General features: G+C 41.1%; 1 protein-coding gene across 1 annotated transcript; it reads left to right on the top strand.

The window, feature by feature from the left end:
* Window positions 1–2,092: 2,092 nt before the first annotated feature.
* Window positions 2,093–22,370, top strand: LOC128732495 (transforming growth factor beta-1-induced transcript 1 protein). The gene is made up of 4 exons (XM_053825758.1): window positions 2,093–2,242; window positions 11,741–11,953; window positions 21,790–22,023; window positions 22,084–22,370. Exons 1-4 carry the CDS (start codon window positions 2,240–2,242, stop codon window positions 22,165–22,167), a joined length of 534 nt encoding a protein of 177 aa, XP_053681733.1. The 5' UTR covers window positions 2,093–2,239; the 3' UTR covers window positions 22,168–22,370.
* The last annotated feature ends 215 nt before the right edge of the window (window positions 22,371–22,585 follow it).

Below are 22,585 nucleotides of genomic sequence, written 5' to 3'. Positions count from 1 at the left end.
GTGAAGGTCAATCATCGTTGGAGAAGTCATCAACGCTTGGTCTATGCAGTAGGAGGAACGTGCTGCTCGAGCCAAAGATGCTGATGCAGTAGGATAGCAGATATACTAACATCAGAGGGTGCAGTTTGTCGGACGCGTCAGCTAAGCTGGAAGTCGTGCTGATATACCAGGGTACAGTTAGTACATTTTGTAAGGGCGGCCGCGATTCTATCATCGACATCACCTTGAGAGTATACAGTACGTACAGAACCATCGGAGATAGTGTGTTATCGCCGGAAACAACACAGAACAACACAGAACAACACAACACAACACAACACAACACAACACAACACAACACAACACAACACAACACAACACAACACAACACAACACAACACAACACAACACAACACAACACAACACAACACAACACAACACAACACAACACAACACAACACAACACAACACAACACAACACAACACAACACAACACAACACAACACAACACAACTCAACACAACACAACACCCACATCCACATTATACGAAATAACCAAAAGTTTGATTTAAACATGCGAAACTGAAGCTTGTACAATAAATTACTAGACGGCCATATCTTAGTTGGATTACCGCACACTGGTGGAATCCAAGCTTAGTTTGAAGAAGAGGAAGGTTGAACTGAACAGTTCGGGAATCGAGCAGCGAAATAATGACGATAATGACTCTGCTTTTCTTTTCATTCGCGTTTGACTGGAATAAAAACCTGTGTTCGGGAATCGCTTTAATAAATTACGAACTCTATGCAGGTCTTCACGATGTGGATTATTGTTGTATTTTTTTCGAATAACTAGGTACCTTCACTCACAAGTCAGGAAAAAAATGCATAAGGTATGATCTATACTGGGGAATGTTTTTTATAAAAATAGAGTGGAAATTTTTATACTCAAATGAAAGTGCTAGACAAAAAGTTTCAGAAAAGATGTGGTCGTAAATTAAAAAGAACCCTCAGCTGTCGGTACGAGCATTTTAATGTGATTAAATCGATCAAACACGGCTGGTCATTACCGACGAAATTGATATTTTTAAATTACTTTTAACTGATTGGTCTAGACTAATCAGAAAGTGTAGATTTTTCCTATTAATTTAGTTAATTAGCACATTTACCTAGTAGTTTATAAGCCTGTTAATGGACTGTAATTCCGACAATTTAAAAACTGCATTCCAGTTTCAATTAGATAAGCCGTCATCGTCTGTTTGTGTTTGAATACTGCAGCTGAGAAAGTTACGATAACTATTCGGTCATTAGAATGCGCTCAAAATTCATGAGACAATCTTATTTATGCAGCAAAAATATTCTATAGCAAACGAAATAAAACAACAAAACATGTAGCGCGAAAATAGCAGCGTGTTTGCTATTTATACCGAAAATTCAGACAATAAACACGTTAAAATTCCTTTCAAATGTTCTGTGTCCAAAATCCCGTCGTCTCAAAGTGGAAACACAAATTTTGCCACCTCCGGAGCGTCACCTACGCACCTGTATTATACCGTATGAAATGTCAACAGATACAAATGCAACACTGTACCTACCCTCGTTTCCGGTCCTCCAGCAAACTGCGGCGTTGCATATCCGAACGGTTAGCGGAGCAGCTCGGTGCAACCTTGGTACTGTCCGAGACCGCCACAGAGGGCGCTTTTGGAATCGGTCTACCGGAAGCCAACTGTCCACCACTGATTTCCAGATCAACACTCTTCTGCCCGTTGCGCGTCTTCTTGCTGCCGCCGGCAAGTTTTCCGCGTTCATCGCTGCTCCGGCTGCTGCAGCTGTCGCCCACATGATCCAGCGGCGATCGTTTCGTCCTTTCCGAAAGCGTTCCGTCATCTCCCCCGGCGGCCGCGTCACCAACAACGGTACCATGCGATACATGATATGTTTCGTCGTCGTTTCCCTGCTTTGGTCGACCGCACAGTTGTTGTTGTTGTTGTTGTTGTTGCGGTTGCACCTGTGTCGGAGTCGGCAGCGCCAGCGGTTTGGTGGAAAAACGCTTTTCCACACACTTGGGCTGGTCAGTTGCACCCGTGACTTCGGTTGCTTCGGACGGTTCATCACCACCAGCAGCAGTAGCAGCGGCACCAGTAGTGGTTGTTCGGTTGGATTTGTGAGTGGAAGTGCTGTTTGGATGCTGGAAGATTAAGAAGATCTTGTAAAAATTTACTAGTGAAATAAGTGACGAATTTTTGATTGGATTTGGTTCAAAATGGTATGTTTAAATCACTGTTTATCGTAGGTACAGCTTTGCTATTTGCTGGTTTAGAGACAGTATTAATTTTAACGCAAAATAGACGTGTAGTAAGAAGAACTAAAGTGTGGTTATTGTACAGTAATTTTTTGCACAAATTTTTCTGATATTTAAAGTAGTTAAAAATTAACTTTCATCTTTTACAGGATCATAAGTTACAATTATTTTGCAAAAAAAAATATGGATTTTTATAAATTAAATACGTTTGAGTTTGAATGTTGAAATAAAACAAATCGGAAGTGAGTGTTTAACATATAAAACATTGACTTAGTCTTCTCAAGCAGCATTTCAAAAAAAGTGGAAATCATTTCAAAAAAGTGCTAATCGTCGTATGGAAAGTGTGTGATACATATTCGGGGAATGATAGAGATTGGGAGATAAGATATTATGCTTATCCAAAATAAGATATTATGCTACCTAATATTACGGGCGGCAGTAGTTTAGTGACTAAAACATTCGGGAACCAACCGATAGAGTGTGGGTGGCTGGCTCCTGCAACCATTACACAACCCGATATATATTTTTGTCTATATCGAAGTGTTCCAATTCATCTAATTAATCATTCTTCGCATCAAACACTTCCTCCCTTTCCAAAAAAGTGAAAATCAAGATAAACTGCTTAATTTGACTTCCTAAGTTATTACACTATTAGGCGGCAATATTCAGACTTAAACTGCTCTACTATATTTCATAAAATTGAAAATTATGTGTGACTTAGTTTTAATTTGGGCACAAGTTATAGACTTAACTCAGAGATAATCACATTAAACCATTAAACGATTATCAATGTTCTGCGTGACCGACCGTGTAGCAAATTTCCGGGAATGATGAATGAATCAAAATGCCGCAAAGTTCACGCCTCCACACAGCAAATTAGAGCGCTTCATTTGTCCTCTAGGAACGGATAAAATGTAGCGGAACCCTCGCGGACGCTGTCGGTGGCAGTTTGTTTTGATTAACTGTGGCGTTCAAATTTTTCACACGGCTCTCGGGGAAAAACAATCGTGCAAATAGCTTTGCACGCGTCGGATGGCGGAACGGTCGGTCGGTCGTGCTCCTCGCTTGAACGGTGTGAACGGCAGCTAACGCGATTCTTCGCGAGATGATGATACACGACTTGCCGGCCGATTGGAACCCGTGGCACAAGCATTTGTCTTGTGAAATGAACTAACAATATAATAATAAATTTTGATGTATTTTGGTTTTTTTGGTTCATGTTTTTGAGATGCTGTATATGCCGCAAACGAATGCACTTTCCCACGCGGTAGTTAAATGTATCTTAGAAAGAGGATCAATTCCATTATTAGAACAGGATTGTTTTTCGAAGACTGCACCTAGTCGTTCTTGCTTTAAAAACTAGAGTATAATCTTATTCAAGGCAAAATGATTGGTCACCGGATAGCATATGCTTCTACAAAATATGTTCTAGCCAGTGTTGATTTCCAGTCTTTCAGTCCAATAAAAAGACGAACAAGGAAATTTTTGCCACTATATTTTGCCCGAATTTATTACACAGTTGCTTTTTGCTTCAAATTATGAAAAACAAACAGCCAATTCACCCTTCCAATCGATTAACGATAGGATAAGTCTCAAATATGACAAACACAGTATTCTATCAGCCATTTCAGCACACAGCTGCTGATCTCTATCATAGATAATAACTTACTTCAATTTACCGTCAAATTATTGTGAAATAGAAGTAGAACATTCAGTTTGCAATTCTGTTCAGTTTTTGTCCAAGTGAAGTGCAAGAACAGCCGCCGCTTGTTCCCGTGAGTTGCCTGGTCGTAGCTTTAAATACAGTCAGGACTCTCGAAAAATTTAAACAAAATGGGATTGGGTCTATTAACATTTTCAACATATTAGCTTTTCTGAGTCATTAAAAAGCGATAAATACACTATTCACGTTGCGTTAAATCTGCCTTCCTGGCTCAAGATGGTCTAAATTGTGGCTTTCCTATTACTATTTACTTTTGATAGATTTAATGCAAGCTCTGTTTTGATATATTGTACGTCAGGTTTTAAATCAAGTTGCAGCCACCATGTATTTTCAGTTACTAGTCTTGAAATAGCGATAAAAATCTGCGTAGCTACCAGAGCTTTGCATTGTCAACATTCAATAAACAATAAATGTACCCAACTAATGTTGCGACCACGTAACCTAGAAGAAATTGCAAAGTATTTGAAGCACATAAACGAACTAACTTCTCCTTCTGCCTTTCAACAAAGCAAAACACAAACGGTTTATCGTACAGGGTGTTCAAAAAGTTCGAATACATTTTAAAAATCTGCATCACGTCCCACATCTTGGAAATGAGTTTCTTAAATTGGTCCATAGTGCTCACTTTATGTACGCTCTGCTTGGCCACCATGTATGACCATACATAAAAGTCCAGGGGATTTAGATCCAGGGAGCTGGGAGGCCACAAAGTCTTATCGAGAAAATCAGTCAAATTCTCACGACATCATGCTTGGACGATACAGGCCGTGTGGGCCAGTGCACCGTTCTGTTGAAAGACGTAAAGATCTTTCTCGTAGAGGTCAAGAAGTGCCGGGGCCACAACCTTATCCAGAACCTCGGTCTTATAGTACGCGGCGTTTATTTCCACGTTTTTCTCGATAAACACCCACGCTTGGATATGGCCCCCCAAACCATCACCGACGCGGCGCTCTGGAACCGCGGGATGTTTATGTGGGACGGGGGGATGCTGGCCAACGTCGGCGCCTACAGCCGATCATTTTAAACATTGTGCGGCTGTTACAAGATGAAGAGTTTCACATCAGAAAACACGAACTCCTGACCAGCGTGCCGCGAAAGTATCAGTTTTGCTCTGTCCAGCCTCTTCTTCGTTGTAGCCTCCGTTACCCCGTGAACCTTGCGTTTCTTGTACGGCTTGCATCCCAGGTCCTTCACCATGATGGTATGGGCAGTCCCGCTCGACATATCCACGTCAACAGCGGTCTTCCGGATCGAGCGGTTCATTTTTCGACGAACCCACTCCCTCACCACTTTGATGGCTGCTGGTGTCCTCGCCGAACGCGGTCGTCCGAATCTTCCTTAACCGAACCCGTCTCCCGGTACCGACGGATGGTGTTATAGATGAAATTCCGCTTCACCCCGTGGGATTTCAACCGCCGAAATATGTCGCCGGGTCGCTCACCTCTCGCAAACAACTTTACTACGACGTTGCGGTACTTCTTCATCGCGCGCGGTAAACAAATAACAAATGACACCAATACCAATACACAGAATGCACATGATGCACACTTACACAACGATGAAAAGTTGTATTCGAACCTATTGAACCTGTAAACCTAGCGAACAAGAAAAGATATCAATTACTGGTTATTGTCCTTTTCCAAACTAGCCCAGTAGTTTTCAGCAGAGAAACAGTCTTCAGTTGATGTTTTTTGAAACATTACACAAAAAGAGCATTGTATGCATTGAATTTATAGATTTAAACCACATGGTTTTGAGCCTTGATATACATATTCAAACCAAACCAAAAACATTATTACTGTTCTGGCAAAAATGGGCATTCGGAAACACTTTAACAAAATCAAGAACAAAACTACTACTGCTCTGTTACATTACAGAATTCAACGATTATTTTGATTACCAACCCTTCCAGCACGTCGAAGACATTTTACCACTTCGATCACTTTTTATCAGCTTACAACATTGCCCCAACATGGGGTTTACTTCTAATACCAGTCGTAGTAAGTAAAGCCACTCTAATTTTCATCATTTCTTGCATGAATTTAATGAATTCTCCAAAAGTTCATGTGCTGATTTGACTCAAACACACTTACCTTCCCATCCGTGCACTTAGAATTCACTAAAACGCGGTTATCAAAGCACTTTATTGAAAGTACGCAACTAACATTATTTCTTAAATTCGTCGTACCGTTTTAAAATCTGTCCATCAAAATTTTTCATCGTCCGAACTAAAAATCACAACAATGTTTGTGAAATTAGCGCGCATGTGTTTGTGTAGGATAGCATGATAAATGTTATTCTGCAAAAATTTCTGCTGGTCATGCAAGTTTTCCCGGCTGCAGAATAATGACAATGCATTGCGTGAGTCAATTTTATTTTATGAATGACGGAAATTGAAACGATTAGTCGACATTTTCTTCGTCGCATGAAAAAACGTAGGAAGTTTGACTGATAGGATTTTTTTTAATGAAAACAGGCATTTAAATAGATCTTAGCTCACTTTGATTGATCGCGCATGATAGTCAACAAACTAAAATATCAGGGAATAACTAATTTTGCATTGTGTGTCATAGAAAACGCTGATATTTTTAATAATTTGTATTGGATAGGACGGAAATAGGCAATTACGACGAAGTAGCAACATACCCTAGTACATTCTCTCTTAGTTTTCACTACTCTAGAAATTGTAGCGCACTTCCAAAACAGGTATCAAATTCACGTAGGTTTAATCGTCTTCTCATAGGGAGAGGGGTGGAGGGGTGTTACTTTTGTCACATTTTCTGGCACACTTCCCGAACACACCAAATTGGTCTAGGTTTAATCGCGGTCGTAAGAAATTTTTTTGAGACGAGGGGATTTTGTCACTCTTTCTGGTGTTCTTCCCAAGTAAAGAAGTAAATGGTCTAGGTTCAATCATCGTAAAGAATCTTCGACCTGTTGGGACGGGGAGATTCCGTCACTTTTTTTTCTAAAAGGAACGTAATCGAAATCGGAGCAAACAGATGGTGTATTTAACTGTCGTCCCTGCCTGTGAAGCAAGGTGATCACGAAGAAAATGTGTGGGGATATTTGACCTTGAAACTTTTCGTTAACCGCTAATTAGTGTTTGAAAAAGAACATTATCGATCGGTATCTAAGCCATGGAAATCGATTCATAGTTGGCAAAGCTACTAGCGTTCAAAATGTTTCGTATTTTCGTGACGGTAACTAGAACATAAACTAAGGAATGACACCTTGCAGTAAGACGTAGTCTTACGTCAAAAGGGGGAAGGTAAATAGAGAAGAAAGGCATTGTTTCTTTTCTATTATAGTTATTTTCAGAGGGACACAGATGCAGAACAAAAGAGGCCAGCTGATAGAAGGAGATGATGTTCCGTTATAACTCCGGAACACCGGCGTCGTTCTCTATCAAACTTGGCATAGATATTCGTTGGTATGAGGAGATGGCTATAGAGGGATTAACAAACAAAAGGGGTCCCCTGTTAAGGACTAACGAATTATAGCAAAAAGCAATGCAGGTGCAAGTTATACAGCAAACACACGGGCGATATCACGATCGTTATAGATCAACGGAGCTGGTCGCAGTGATGAGTCCACACATGGAAAACAAAGATCGTAAAAAAAAGATTCTTCCTACGGGGCGGGTCTTACTTTTCGGATGGTACCACCTTTGCCCTTTGCTGTGACGATTACCGTAGCAATAGTTCTAAAACCGTTTGATTTCATTTGATTTTTATGAAGATTTTAATGCGGTATTAGTTATTACCCCTGCACGCTATATCCGAAGGCACTTATTATTCAACTTTCATGCTTCTCAGATTTCTCTTCATGGGATGCCAATATTATTCAAAATGTTGAAATGAACGAAGGTCTTAAAATATTATATCCCCAGTTTTTTTTAAAATCAATTTTTATGTTTATACTAGCTGACCCGACAAACTTCGTATTGCCACAAATTAAACTGTGTTGTACATAAATCGTGAATCTCGGATATCCTTAGTCGCAATCTCGAGTTTTGCAAGTTTCTGGGGAGTTCATGGATGTTTTAATATACAAATTTTCCTCACAGTAAAGTAGAAAACAACTCCCCCATTGCTTAATGCTTAGCCTGATAAAATAAAGCGGATAACATTTAAATATTTGCCGTCATTACAAACCATTTCGCCGAATACCATTTTGCGGAACATCAATTCTCGGTTGACCATAACGTGGAATATAGCGTTTCGCAGAATACCATTTCGCGAAAAACCTTACGCGGGATGTACCATTTCACGGAAAAACTTTTCGTAGAAAGTACCATTTCGCAGGGGTGACCCAACTGAAGGAAAGTAATAGAGGTCAGTAGATCTAGGAAAATAAATAAACCTAGATAGAGATCTCTACGGGGGGCTGCCCCCCCCCAGCAGTGACCGGCGCTTCCGACGGTAGGTCACCGGCAACACTCGCGGCCTGTGGTCGTCTCGCCCTGAATCATCTAATGTTACTATTGATAGTTTTTGGAGGTCTTGTTATTGCCTAATGTTCTATGAAAGAGTCTAAAATTCCTCGAGTTCGATTAGTTTTTGAGTTACGCAAAAATTTCTGTTTAATTTGTATGAGAGTCCTTATCCTCCTACCACAGGAGCGAGGGGTCTCAAACCATCATAAAAGAATTCCTGCCTCCAAAACCCCTCACATGCCAAATTTTCCATTTGCTTGATTAGTTTTCTAGTTATGAGGATATTTGTATTTCATTTGTATATGAGCCCCCCTTACTATTTAAGGGGGAGGGGTCATAATTCCCCTTCTAAAGAGGGGTATCCAAAAACACCCACATGCCAAATATGGTTCCATTTGATTGATTAGTTCTCGAGTTATGAGGAAATTTGTATTTCATTTGTATGGAAGCCCCCCCTCATCTTAAAAGGGAGAGGAGTAATAATTCCCCTTCTAAAGAGGGGTCTCCAAAACACCCACATGTCAAATTTGGTTCCATTTGCTTGATTAGTTCCCGAGTTATAAGGAAATTTGTATTTCATTTGTATAGAAACCCCCCTCTTAAAAAGGAGAGGGGTCATTATTTTCCTCCTAAAGAGGGGAGGGGTCTCAATTCACCATAGAAAAAAAATTTCCTACAAAAACACCCACATGCTAAATTTGGTTCCATTTACTTGATTAGTTCTGGAGTTATGCAGAAATTTGTATTTCATTTATATGGGAGCCCCCCCTCTTAGTGGAGGGAGGGGTCTCTAACCATCATAAGAACCTTCCCTGGCCCCAAAAACCCCTACATGCAAATTTTCACTCCGATCGGTTCAGTAGTTTTCGATTCTATAAGGAACAGACGGGACAGACAGACAGACAGACAGAAATCCATTTTTATAGGTATAGATTGTGCTAGACATGCACAAATGTTGGGGCACCCGACCCTTCAGAAGAAAAGTTTGACCTGGTATAACCGAGTAATCGTAGGATGGGGAAGTTATTATTACTTATCTCAGGATTCCGAACTTTTCGGTTCAGTAAGATTTAACCTCTAAGTTGAAATTGGACTAGAAATTAGTGATAAAACTGGACTAAAAATTAAAGTTAAAGTTCGAAAATTCCGAAATTCGCGTAAAAAAACCGCGTAAGTTCCAAAATTCGCGTAAAAAACCGCGTAAATTCCAAAATTCGCGTAAAAAACCAAAATTTTGCGTAAAAAACCAAAATTTCGCGTAAAAAAAGCTTTGATTTCAACGCTACGCGAAAAAGTAGACGTTTTAAGCACATCCGCGTAAATTCTGAAAATCGCGTAAAAAACCGCGTAAATTCCGAAAATCGCGTAGAAAAAACCGCGTAAATTCCGAAATTCGCGTAAAAATAGTCGTGTAAAAAAACCGCGTAAAAAGCGACTTTAGTGTACAACCTAAATTCGCTATTTGAGTCACAACTGCACTGCAACTATCGAATCGTGTTCACTGATTGGGCCAACTGGTTGGTAGAAACTACCAAATGAAAAAATTTTACATTTTAGTTGAAGCTTGACCCAGCTAGCGAACACTCAACTAACGAACAATTTAATTAACGAGCGAATCATTGTTGAATTAAAAAAAATCCGTGACAGAACATAATTTTTTTTTTCTGTTGGAGCTTTCCGCCATCATTTCAACTAAAATTGGACTTAAAAATGGAATTGGTTTTCAATTGAACTTGAAATCAGACTTGAAATTAGGCTTGAAGTTGGACTTACAATCAAAATTGAAATTGGACTTGAAATTAGACTTAGGAATAGACATAAAATTAGACTTTTAAATTAGACTTGAGATGGGTGTTGAAATTAGGCATGAAATTGGAATTGAATTTCAATTAGAAATAGATCCTAAATTAGGTTTGAAATGGCTGAAGTCCTAGCGGGTCCCGTAAATTATTTTGTTTTACACTAAATTTTACAGAGAAGACACACTGAGGCACGTGCCCCACGTGTGGCACCAGCATGGCACGCCTGTGCATAGATCTCAGTCCGGATGTGGAAATTTTATGTAAGTTATTATAGGCTCATTTCTCTTATTCAACCAGTAAAATAATTTTCAAAACATCAGCATAGAACGTAGATTCCTATAAAAGTACGTTTTCAACAATCAGGGAAATAAGTGGTCTTGTGTTTCTTCCTTGGGGAACATTAGATTGGTTACATAATTCACTAGAAGATAGAAAAAAAGTCTTTCAAATCTTTGTTCTATTTGAGTCACGACTGCACGACTGACTTCATTTTTCCCGGCAGCCAAGTCGCTTTAACATTTTCAAATTGGAATTGAATGTTACGACATGACATTGCTAAACTTGTCTAAGGCAGTGAGGTTCTTTTTTACAAGTTGTCACCTACCATAAATGCTAAATACGGTTCACTTACCAGCCCTAACATTGCTAATAGCAATGTCTAACAAGATTCTTCAATCAAAATTCAGAAATTTATCGCCTGTCAGTGTACAAAACTGCTATGCTACCTAACCCTCACTGGTACGGACACGGGCCCGGTTACGATTTCTTTCTTTAAACCATGGCAAGACGTACTATTCTGGATGTATCACATAAAAAACCTCCCATAGAGACCTTCTCGAAAGCCTTCGTGTTTATTTATGCAGTTGAACAAACGACCCAGTAGTGCTAAACGTTTTTGTGTTTCATGCGTCTACATAAAAACACACATTTTTCATGGGTGTCGCGTGTCTTCCTAGACCCAGACTTTACGCGTTTAGTTTTTTATAGTCTCTCTGTCTAGGAACTTTCCCTTCTTCTGAGTGCCACTTGTAGGTGAGATACAGGTGATTTGTCGGTTAGCGGTAGCAGCAGCCGTCATGTCATGATCTACAATGTATTTTCCCTTAGAACCGAAAATGTTTTGACGTGGCCGGCATCGTTATTGGTTCTAACAATTTGGGAAGCGTGGGAAGATATGAGACATTGATTTAGTATAAGAAGATAGTTTTCGTGTCTCGTGTCAAATGGAGTACAGCTGTAAGCAGCGTTTATACAATTTTTCTTAATGTCAAACAAATACAAATGGTCCCTGATTCGACGAAATCGGTTGGAACATTAACACAATCGTTCACTTTTACCACATGCTTGCTGTCAGATTTTCGATTATTTTAGTACTATTTTATTTTACAGCATTTTGAGTATTTTCAATACATTATAAGCATAAGAATAGATTAATGGTATACGCTTTTTACATATTCTAATATTACCAATCCTTCTATAACTTTCCTCTTCCCCTCCAGAGTACCTGCTATGGCTGTAAGGAGCCAATCAAGGACAAGGTACTGGAAGCGCTAAACAAGTCCTGGCACCCGGAGCACTTTGCCTGCAAGGAGTGCAAGAAGCGCATCATCGAGAACAAGTTCCACGAGAGCGGCGGTCACCCGATCTGTACCAAGTGCAACGATTCCAAGGTCCAGGCCATCTGTGCCGCGTGCAGAAAAATTATCACCGAGGTTAGTAAAGTTACGCGTTACGTTAGGTATCGGCGGCGCACACTTGTGCGTCACAAATATCGAAACCCCGCATACTGGCATGTCGTCCCCGGTGCCATCGGTGCCAAATTGCACTATCCAGGTGTCAAAAATTTGTCACTTAACTACTGGCTCGCTGCTAGCGAGCATTCCGTGAAACCGATGGAGAAAAATAAACACGCTAAGTTGTAAGAAGCGCACGTTGTGCATAAGTTATCTCTGCAACCATAATCCGGCTGACTACGTGTCAGTTGCGAACCGTGTGCATTTTTTCTAAGCCACCCCCACGCCAACTGATGACGACGACAACGACGACGGTCGGTCGGCGCGGAATGACCCATTGATCGGCAGTAAACTTAAGCTGGGTGGGAAATTTCGTCGTGATTCCAGAAATAGAATCCAATTCGGTGATATCTTAGTTTTATTCACTGTGCTGTGCGAATATATCGTCTAACTTTATTCATTTCGGGATCATTCTCACCAGTCCTGAACCGGCACGGACGGCCGGACACCAGCAATCGCGGCAATCTGGTTGGTAAATATTTACCTACTTCCATACTAGCCGCATTCTTCTTCGCATACTCTATACGCTAGATTTTAGATTTCGATACACTTTCCCAGCGGAAGTTCGAAAATTGAAACACTTTGGGAAAGACAGACGAAAAAAAAACAAATGTTTTACGAGCCGCGCAAAACAAGCGTCGCATGCGCCTATCCGGAATTATGAGATTTTTCGCGCTTGGTTTTACCGTTGGTGCAGAAAGCAGTATTTCACATTCGTTTTTGACAGTTTTGAAAGATTCTCAGTTGATTCTCAGGTGATTTATTGCAGCGCGTGCCAGCTCCAACAACAGGTGCACTGTTCGCTTTAACTTCCGATTCTGTCGCTTTTATCATCGGATCCGACTTTTGCTTTTGTGCAAGTGAGCCTGTTCAGTCAGTGCTTCTTTTGGCACAGAGTGTATTTTTAATCTGCACAATCATTAACAGTAACGATCGGAACAGCAAATCGCAAATCCTCATAATTCACGATAAATGAGCTATTATGAGAACATGGATCGAATGCAACCAGCCAGCTCAGACAATTTTATCCATTCTTCGGTAAACAAACAGTGTTAATCCGTTTATATCGAACGTGACTCAGTCAGCATGACTCAGAGCTAGCTGATCAGAGTTAGATAAATTTCATTTCATTACCTTTACTATAGAGAATAACTGCGATGGATAAAATATCAAACATAAACAGAAAACATTGTTTTTCTTCAAATTGGAATAAAAACTAGGGTTTTGTATCAATTGCGTTCTTTACCCAGAAGGATTTTGGTCGATTTGTGCGATCCATAGTGTACAAAGAAAACCGCATGGTAATTCTTTACCATGGAAGTTAGATCAGTTATTTAAATTCTAAGCTGTTTCTCAATCAAGAAATTCTTGCAAATTGGCTGCAACGTTGGAGCCAACGTAGTGAACTCTAGTTGCAGTCCATGTTAAGAGCGGCTCACGACAGCGTCGGTAACGAATCACCTGAACACCTGAATGGCGTGCAATCGGAAGACCTTGATAGTGGAGTAGGTGACCTCATTGATGTATCAAACAACGAAAATGTGCCACCCCCATCGTTAAGTGAACTTTAATAAGTATACTTAGTACTTAGTATAATGTATAACTTAGTATAACTTAGTATAATGGGCCCGGACAAGTTGGCCGGCAGTCTGCATCAGTCGATTGTCAAGATTTGAGATACGAAACGACTACTGGAGGAGTGAAAAAACGGGGCTATTTGCCGAGCGATCACTATCCTGAATGCCGCCTACAAAGTGCTGTCCCAAGTCATCTTCCATCGACTATCGCCAGTAGCTAATAGGGTTGTGGGAAGTTATCAGGTCGGCTTCATGGAGGGTCGGTCTACAATAGACCAAATCTTCACCCTGCGGATCTTCCAGAAGTGCCGCGAATTTCGAGCACCCACGCATCACCCGTTCATTGATTTCAAAGCCGCATATGATAGTGTAAACTGACAAGTGCTATGGAAAATTTTGGATGAAAACGGCTTTCCGCGTAACCTTACTAGACTTATCATGGTTACGATGGATCGGCGGATTGTTGGACCCAAGAAGATAAATACGTCTACAACGAAGTAGATGCAGGCTGGCGGGAACGAGCGCCACAGGGCCCGCTTGGGCAGAACGCAGAACCGTGGTAATCGACGAAGATGAGTTTGAGGTAGTCGACGAGCTCGTATACTTTGGCTCACTGGCAGCAGAGGACAACAATACCAGCCGTGAGATTAAAAGGGATTGAAGTATTATCAGCGGAAGTCGGGCATACTGCAGACTCCGCAAATACTTGCACTTGTACAAAGTGCACACTGTACAAAACACTAGTTAGACCGGTTGTCCTCTACGGACACGAAACGTGGACTCTGCAAGAAGAGGACCTATGAACACTCGGTATTTTTGAACGGCACACGCAAATTTTACGATAAAATGCAACAACCTCGTGAGAGCTACACAAGTGTATAGACGAGGAGGGTAAGCTACAGAGACTATAGATTACAGAGGCGCCGAGACACTCAAAATCCGCTAAATTTTGAAACAAAACGGAGAGTACCATCATAAATAAAGGTATCTCTCCGCTTTCGTTCAAAATTTAGTGGTTTTTGAAGGTCTCGGCGCCTCTGTAATCTATAGTCTCTGTAGGGTAAGCTGATTACAAATAAGCGCAACTTGATAAACAATTTCAGGCGATATCATGGAAGGAGACGAATCAGAAGTAAACCTGCGAATAGCCACTACCGATAATAGCATTCTGGCTCCCGATCCCGCGAGTCTCTGGACAGTCGAAGACTACTAGATCCGTCAGAAAGAACTGGCATTACTGAATCACTAATAAAGACTTTCTATCGGATAATTTTCAGGATTTAAGGAGAAACAAAACTTGTTGATAATGATAATGATAATGATATGATGACGCTAGTATGGATCATACTAATATCACACTTCGACAAAACGTTCAGTGTCGAGAGTGTCGAGAGTACAAGGCGCCCACATGTCATCTTTTAGTCGGTTTCAAGGCAGCAGTCGATACTGTCGACCGGGAACAGCTATGGCACACGGATTGCCGCATAATTTGACGCGGCTGATCAAAGCTGCTCTGGAGCAAGTGATGTGCTTCATGAGCATTTCGGGAACACCTTCGAGCTCCTTCGAATCGCGCCGAGTATTGCACCAACGAAATGAGTCAACAATTGATAATGTGATTCGGCGAGCGAACATCGAAACGAGAGGTAAGATTTTCAGGAAGAGTAGTTTGGCAGATCACTTCAACATTATTACTAGAAACTTTAGAACGGTGGAAGCAATCATCGGAAGAACCGTCAGCACTGGGAATGTGTTCTTGTGGAGACGGATAATTGATTCAATGGTATCAGGAATCGAAATATGCCATCCGCATTAGGAGGAGACACTGATCAATGATTAATTGGAGATGGCCAGGTGTGAAAAGCAACTTTTCAACGAGCTGTTGAACGGTAAACGAACGCTGTCGATTCACCAAGGCGGAAGACTCACCGAGCTATTGGAAACTGGGCAGATGAATGGCTGAATAATGCGTACTGTCGGTGCCTCACATACAGGAATAGAATAGACCCCACAGAGTCGCTCAGCTTTGTCCATTATTTCGATCCCTTAGTATAATTATTAATATTTTGTTCGTATTTGTACGACAAGGTCTTGGTTCCGTTCATGAATAAATCTGCTGTACCGCAAGACAGTGACTTGGGACTCCTTATGTTCATTTTGGTCTTCTACCTCTGCCCTTGAAAAAGGCTGCAGGCTTATACATATATATTGACAACTTTAATCCTCTAACAGGCAACATCGTAAGAACGACCCAGTAAACCATTTGGTTTGTACATCTCGATTACAATTGAGATATACGAAATCATATCTGAACAAAAAAGTTATATTTCACGCCATATAAGAACATATAAGTACCAAAGTGGAGGCGATATACGTGCGAAAATTTTGACAACTATTTGTAATTCTGTTTCGCGTAGTTTTTATAACACGCAACTAAATACTCCTGAATATATGATTAAAATATTATCCAATATTGCAATCGTCTATACTGCTTTATAATTCATAGTCATGAATTGTATATGAAGACACGCACGACCGCAAAACAATTTATTGTTCACTTCGGTTTGACATAGGGTATGTTGCTACATCGTCGTAATTGCCTATTCCCGTCCTATCCAACACAAATTATTAAAAATATCAGCATTTTTATGACACACAATGCAAAACTAGTTATTTCCTAATATTTTAGTTAGTTGTCTATCATACGCAATCAATCAAAGTGAGCTGAGATCTATTTAATGCTTTTTATCATTAAAGAAGTCCTACCAGCCAAATTTCCTACGTTTTTTCGTGCGACGAAGAAGACAATGTCGACTAATCGTGCTAATTTCCGTCATTCATAAATGAAAATAACTCACGCAAGGCATTGTCGTTATTCTACAGCCAGAAAAACTTGCCTGACCTGCAGAAATCTTGTAGAATAACATTTGTCATGCCGTCCTACACAAATACATGCGCGTTAGCTTCGTAAACATTGTTGTGATTTTTAGTTTGGACGATGAAAAATTTTGTTGGACGGATTTTAAAACGGTACGACGAATTTTAGCAATAAAGTCAGTTGCGTAATTTCAATAATATGCTTTAATAGTCGCTTTTCAGTGATTTCAAAGTTCACGGATCGGAAGGTAAGTGTGTTTTAGTCAAATCAGTACAAGAACTTATGGAGTATTCACTAAATCCATCCAGCAAATGATGAAAATTAGAATGGCTTTCCTTATTACGACGGGAATTAGAAAAAGACCCTACTCTAATTATTCTTTTTGAAAGATGATAACTTCGGTCGGCATGGTCAGCATGTTCTGATATTAGTATCAAAATGTCAAGAAATCTTTTCTAAACATATTTTTATATTGTCATTTCAAGACAGATTTCGCATGTGTGGCTCTGGAGCTTCAAAAGCAAATGCCGTCTACAGACGGCCTTACCCGTTAGAGAGTTAAAATCTACTTGACGATTCGTTACATCGAGGATTGTCATCGTCTTCAATTTTAATTGGATACGTTTGTGAAATGGTGCAAAGTAAATAACTTAGCTATCAGCGTCACTGAATTCGAGGTTATGACGTTTCACCGAATCAAATCTCTTATAGTTTTCGGCTACAAAGTTGACGATCAGGTATTAAAAAGCGTTGAGCATGTGAATGATCTTATACAATTCTCAATCCGAAACTAGCTTTCGCACGATAATCTCAAAAGCGTTCCACCAGTTGAGATTTATTACAAAAATTGGACGAGACAGACTTTCAAGACTCTCGCTGCCTAAAAGCATTGGAAAATGCATGCCCCTAAATGTCGATGCCGGCGATTCCGATAACAGCCTACGCCCGTTTCGCCAACAAATAACGAAAAAGTACTTTAAAAATCAAGAAACTATTGCCAAAAAATTAATGTAGAAAACTGAGAAGTTTTTCCGCAGAAGCTGATGTCCGCTTTTTTTTTAATTCGTCCAACGCCGCCTGCAAGGTACTCTTGCAGACTTGGTTACACCTGTTGTCATCGATAGCACAAGATTCCGTAGGGAAATATTAGGCGGGTTCCATGGAACCTCGCGCAATTGGGGATCAAATTTTTATCATCCTGCAGATCTTGCAGAAATGTCGGGAGTACAATATACCCACGTTTCACAGCTTCATAGACTTTAAAACAGCATGTGAAACAGTCAATCGAGTCCAGCTATGGAAGATAATGCACGAGCATGGACAAACTCACGCGACTGATTAGAGTTACATTAGATCTAATAACAATCGCCCAGTTAGCTTCGAGGTACAGTGCTGATCTAACAAGCCAGTCGTCGAATGTTCGAGTCTCGGTTAGGTGGTGCTGCTAGTCAGTAGGATTTTTGCACTAGCCCCGTAACTGTCCTGTACCCTAACAGCCGACTGTGAAGTCTGTTGATAAAGAAGGGTCTAGTATTAGAAAGACATTTAAGCCCAAGGCTTTGCTTTGGATCCAGTAACATGTTTCGTGCGCATCTCGGGGATACTCTTGAGTCCCTTCGAGACGCGACGAGAGTCGAAACAAGGTAACGGCCTATCCAGCATGCAATTCAACATCGCTCTTGAGGGGGTGATCTGACGAGTAGGCATTGAAATGTAAGACACGATTTTCACTAAAGGTAGCAAGCTCCTGGGCTTCGCAGATGACTTTAATATCATATTCAGGAGCTAAGCTAGACTGAAGATTAAAAATGAATGCATGGAAGATCAAATACATGAAACGAAGAGGTTCGAACAAATCCAATGCACACCTTCCACGGACGTAACCGTAACCGTGACGGCGATGAACTAGAAGTGGTAGATGGGATCGCTGGTGACCACGGACTACACCGTCAAGCTACACTGAAGATGGTAGGCCGATCAGCGGGATGTAGGTATCGCAACCCAGGTAAGGTAGTATACCGTAACTCTCATTTCCCATGAAAAACAAAAATTGAAATATGGAACGGATCAATACGGCAAAGAACAAGGAAACGATTGATTGATAATGATTGGAAAATTGGGACCTGGAATGTCAGAACTCTCTATGAATACGGCAAGAGCTGGCTGGCTTGTTCGAGAGCTGCATCGACTCGGAGTGGAGATCACTGTTAGTCAGAAAGTTCGGTGGCTAAATTTCGGAGAAAGAGAGCTCCGTGCAGTTATCCAGTGGAGGTCCGTCGATGACGGTGTATGTGTGTTGAGAATTAATGGCAAATTGTTCAACTTCAGCCTAATCAACGAATACCCTCTGACAAACTATAAATCCGATAGCGCTGAGGACGAGTTCTACGACAGGCTCAAGTGGACCTACGGAGAGTGCCCAATACATGACGTCAGAATCATCATCGGAGATGCAAATGCGCAGGTCGGGAGGGAGGAATCCTTCCGTCTCGTCATTTGAAGTCATAGCGTTCATCTGTCGACCAACGATCGGTCTGAGGTTCATTAATTTCATCGCCGCGAGAGGAAAGGTAGCACCTACTTTCTGTAGACTGAGGCCGTTAGCGGAGTCTTCCGTCGGCTCGCACCTAGATGGTTTTCGTGGGGGTCGCTTCATGACGGATCAAATGTTTACCCTGCTTCAGTTACTAGACAAGTTCCGGAAGTACAATTTGCAGACTCATTATCTGTTTGTGGATTATTATGATCTCTTTATGGACTGTAAGGCGGCGAACGACTCAGTTAATTACACTGATTCGTACGACGCTGGATGGGTTAAAATTATGCGTCAAAATAGCGGGTAAGACCTCAGCAGCTTTCGTTACGTTGGATGATTTGAAGCAAGTGGATGCACTCTCTGACCTGAAAACAACGGATTGTAAACGCGAATCGGGCTTCCTACGGGTTACGTAACCAGCAAAAGTCCCGTAGTTTGCGAATTTACACAAAACTGGCGCTCTACAGAACACTAATCCTCCCGGTGGCCCTGTACGGACATGAAGCATAGACGCTAAAGGAAGCTGATCGATGAGTGCTTGGGGTTTTTGAGCATAAAATTCTGCAACCAATACTTGGTGGCAAAATGGAAAAAGGAGTGTGGCGCAGATGTATGTACCACGAGCTGTATCAAGTATACAAATCTGCTGATATAGTGAAGATAGTATATTGTGGCAGGCTGCGGTGCGCTGGGCACGTGACCAGAATGCCCGAAGAAAAAGTTGCCAATATTATTTGCAGCAGAGAACCAGGAAGAGACCATAGACTTTGGGACAGACCCGCACCCGATGGATGTGCGCTGTCGAGGACAACGCACGGTCAGCTGGTGTTCGAGGATATTGGAGAACCTCAGCCCAGGACCGACAGTACTGAAGGTAATTCGTTCGGCGCAGGATCGATAGCGGAGCGTCACCACTAAAGTAAAGTAAAGATGACCGCCTACAATAACACTAGTCTGGAGATCCAGCACTGCATTCGTCAAACGCTACGTTCAATACACCACCGTAAGAAGCACAAAACCTTTGTTAGACCGGTAGTTCTTTATGGACTTGAAACTGTGACGATGCTCACGGATGACATGCGTGCCCTTGCCCTGTTCGAGCGGAAGGTGCTGCGAGCGATATTAAGCGGAATACACACTGAAAATCTGCGTGTGGTGGAGGCGAAAAAGCACGAGCACTGCGGTCACTACTTGGAGAGATTCCCATCGGACATCTGGCGAAAGTTGCTAGAGTACGATGGGCCGAACACGTCGTCAGCATGCCGAACGACAGTGTGAAAAAAACGGGTTTCTTCAACAATCCCACCGGCACCGGCAAAAGAGGGATCCAACGTGCGAAATGGCAACTTGTGACTTCCGGGACTCCTGGGAAATTGCCGGCGTTGATGACAACGACAACAACGACGACCAGGCGGCCAGTTTCAAATCCAGTTTCAAGACTAGTTTCAAGTCTAGTCAAGTTTCCAGTCCAATTTCAAACTCCGTTTAGCTCTAATTTAAGGTCGCTCTTCCAAATCCGATTTCAAGCCCAGTTTCAAGTCTAATTTCAAGCCCAATTGCAAGTCCAATTTAAGTTCCGTGTTCAGTTTTAAATAAAATTTTAGAATCGGTTTTAAGTTCAATTTCACGTCTAAATTCAAGTAAAATGTTACCGTCATCCGGGGATACTTGCAACACGGGGGTTACTTGCAACACTTTGGCGCATCGCACTTTTGACAGCTCTAACGCATTTGTTTGTTAACATAACCATTTGTACCCAATGCCATTTTAAAGAAGGGACGTTTACCTATTGTTTAGCTAAGTTTAATCCATTACATCATTGTTTTGCTTGTTTCTATACGATTGGAAAGTAATACCACTTTCAGAGTAGGAAAAATTGATGTACAAAGTTGCGTCAGTTCATTGACATGGAATTATTTTTTATTGTTTGGTTCCTGTACACAATAAGTGCATCATATTAGCTAACAAATAGCAACTTTGAGCTTTGTTTATATTTTGAAACGATGAATTCGTGTTATTACTTCCAATATGGCGCGGCTAGCAGCACTTCTAAAAATGAAAATTATCGTAATAGACAGTATATACAAAGTAAGTTTGCATCTGTACGATGTTATTTCGTCTACCACCATCTCCAGAAAAATTAAAATTGTGAAAAATTTCACGTGCCTTGAAACGGCAATTTGGAGTTCGCGGACATGCTGCATTTTCACCGAATATCTTTAAAAAAGCGATAGACGAAATTGGGAAACAAAAAACGCCTCCAGTATCTCTTGTTTTACTACAAATACATTCAAAATATCTCAAAATAGTCATTTGCGGTTTGAAATCAGATATAAAATCATAAGAAACGCAAAATCAGAAAAGTGTTGCAAGTAACCCCGTTTACTGGGTAACTTGCAACACCCCTATTTTCGGATCATTATACAGATTCATTTAGTTTATATTTTTTCTCATAATCATAAATCAAAAGTACTCACCACTATACAAGTTTTGGCTACTTACACTTGGACCTAAACGGTATACTTCGAAAGTTATACTAAGTCTAAGTTCAAAAGTGTTGCAAGTATCCCCGGATGACAGCATGTCCAATTTCAAATCCAATTTCGCAAAAGGATTTTTAGCTTTTTTAGCGCAAAAGGATCGATTAATTTCTAAATTTCTTGTTTCATTTAAACAAAAATGCATTGCTAACATTCCCTCACAAAATAGTTATTGTTTCATTCCAATGAAAATAGCAAAAAATTGATGAATCTTTAATTTTCAGAAAGTGGTAAAAGCGATGGGCAAGGCCTGGCATCTGGAGCACTTTATCTGCGGAGGACCGTGCAAGCAGCAGCTATCCGGTCAGACCTTTTTCGAGCGCAACGGCAAACCGTACTGCGCGGCCGATTACGAGCGGCTGTACGCTCCGAAGTGCGGCGGCTGCAAGAAAGCCATCGCCGAGAAAGCTCTGTCCGCTTTGGATGCAAAATGGCACAAGGATTGCTTCAAGTGCAAGGTTCGTAAAATTTTTGTGCAAGTAATTAACGGAACAACGAATAATATCATTTACTTTCAGCTTTGCAAAGAACCGATCGGGGTGGACTCCAAGTTCCGCTCGGACAAGGATAAGCAACCGATTTGTGAAAAATGCGGAGTCTAAACCGAACCGAACTTGGATGAACTCCGGTCTGAACACGTTTCCATCTCTCAATCCGTAACAACAAGCAATCATGCAAGGAAAATGTCCTCTCTCTTTACTTCTCAACCAAATACAACGAAAATTATGCTTTTGACGCGCTGTGTGTGTTACTTACTGGCTTGTTACTCAACAAAGTGTGTTTATGCCATTATTTATGTATGTAAATAAAGAATAAGAAACTAACATAACGGTGTTTTAATTTTACTTACCTCTAACGACGGAATCATCTGCTTCAGCTGCTGGTGGGTGATGTTCTGGATCGTGTCCATGATAAGCTGCCGCAGCTGTTGATTGACCTCCTCGCTTATGGCCGCATCTCGACCGGTAGCCGTCAATGCACCGGAAACTTCCTTCAGCAGGCGCGAGTTGGCGAGTGGAT

Source organism: Sabethes cyaneus, chromosome 1, assembly GCF_943734655.1.
Source record: "Sabethes cyaneus chromosome 1, idSabCyanKW18_F2, whole genome shotgun sequence".
Classification (NCBI taxonomy): Eukaryota; Metazoa; Arthropoda; class Insecta; order Diptera; family Culicidae; genus Sabethes; species Sabethes cyaneus.
This window is presented reverse-complemented; position numbering and strand designations above follow the sequence as displayed.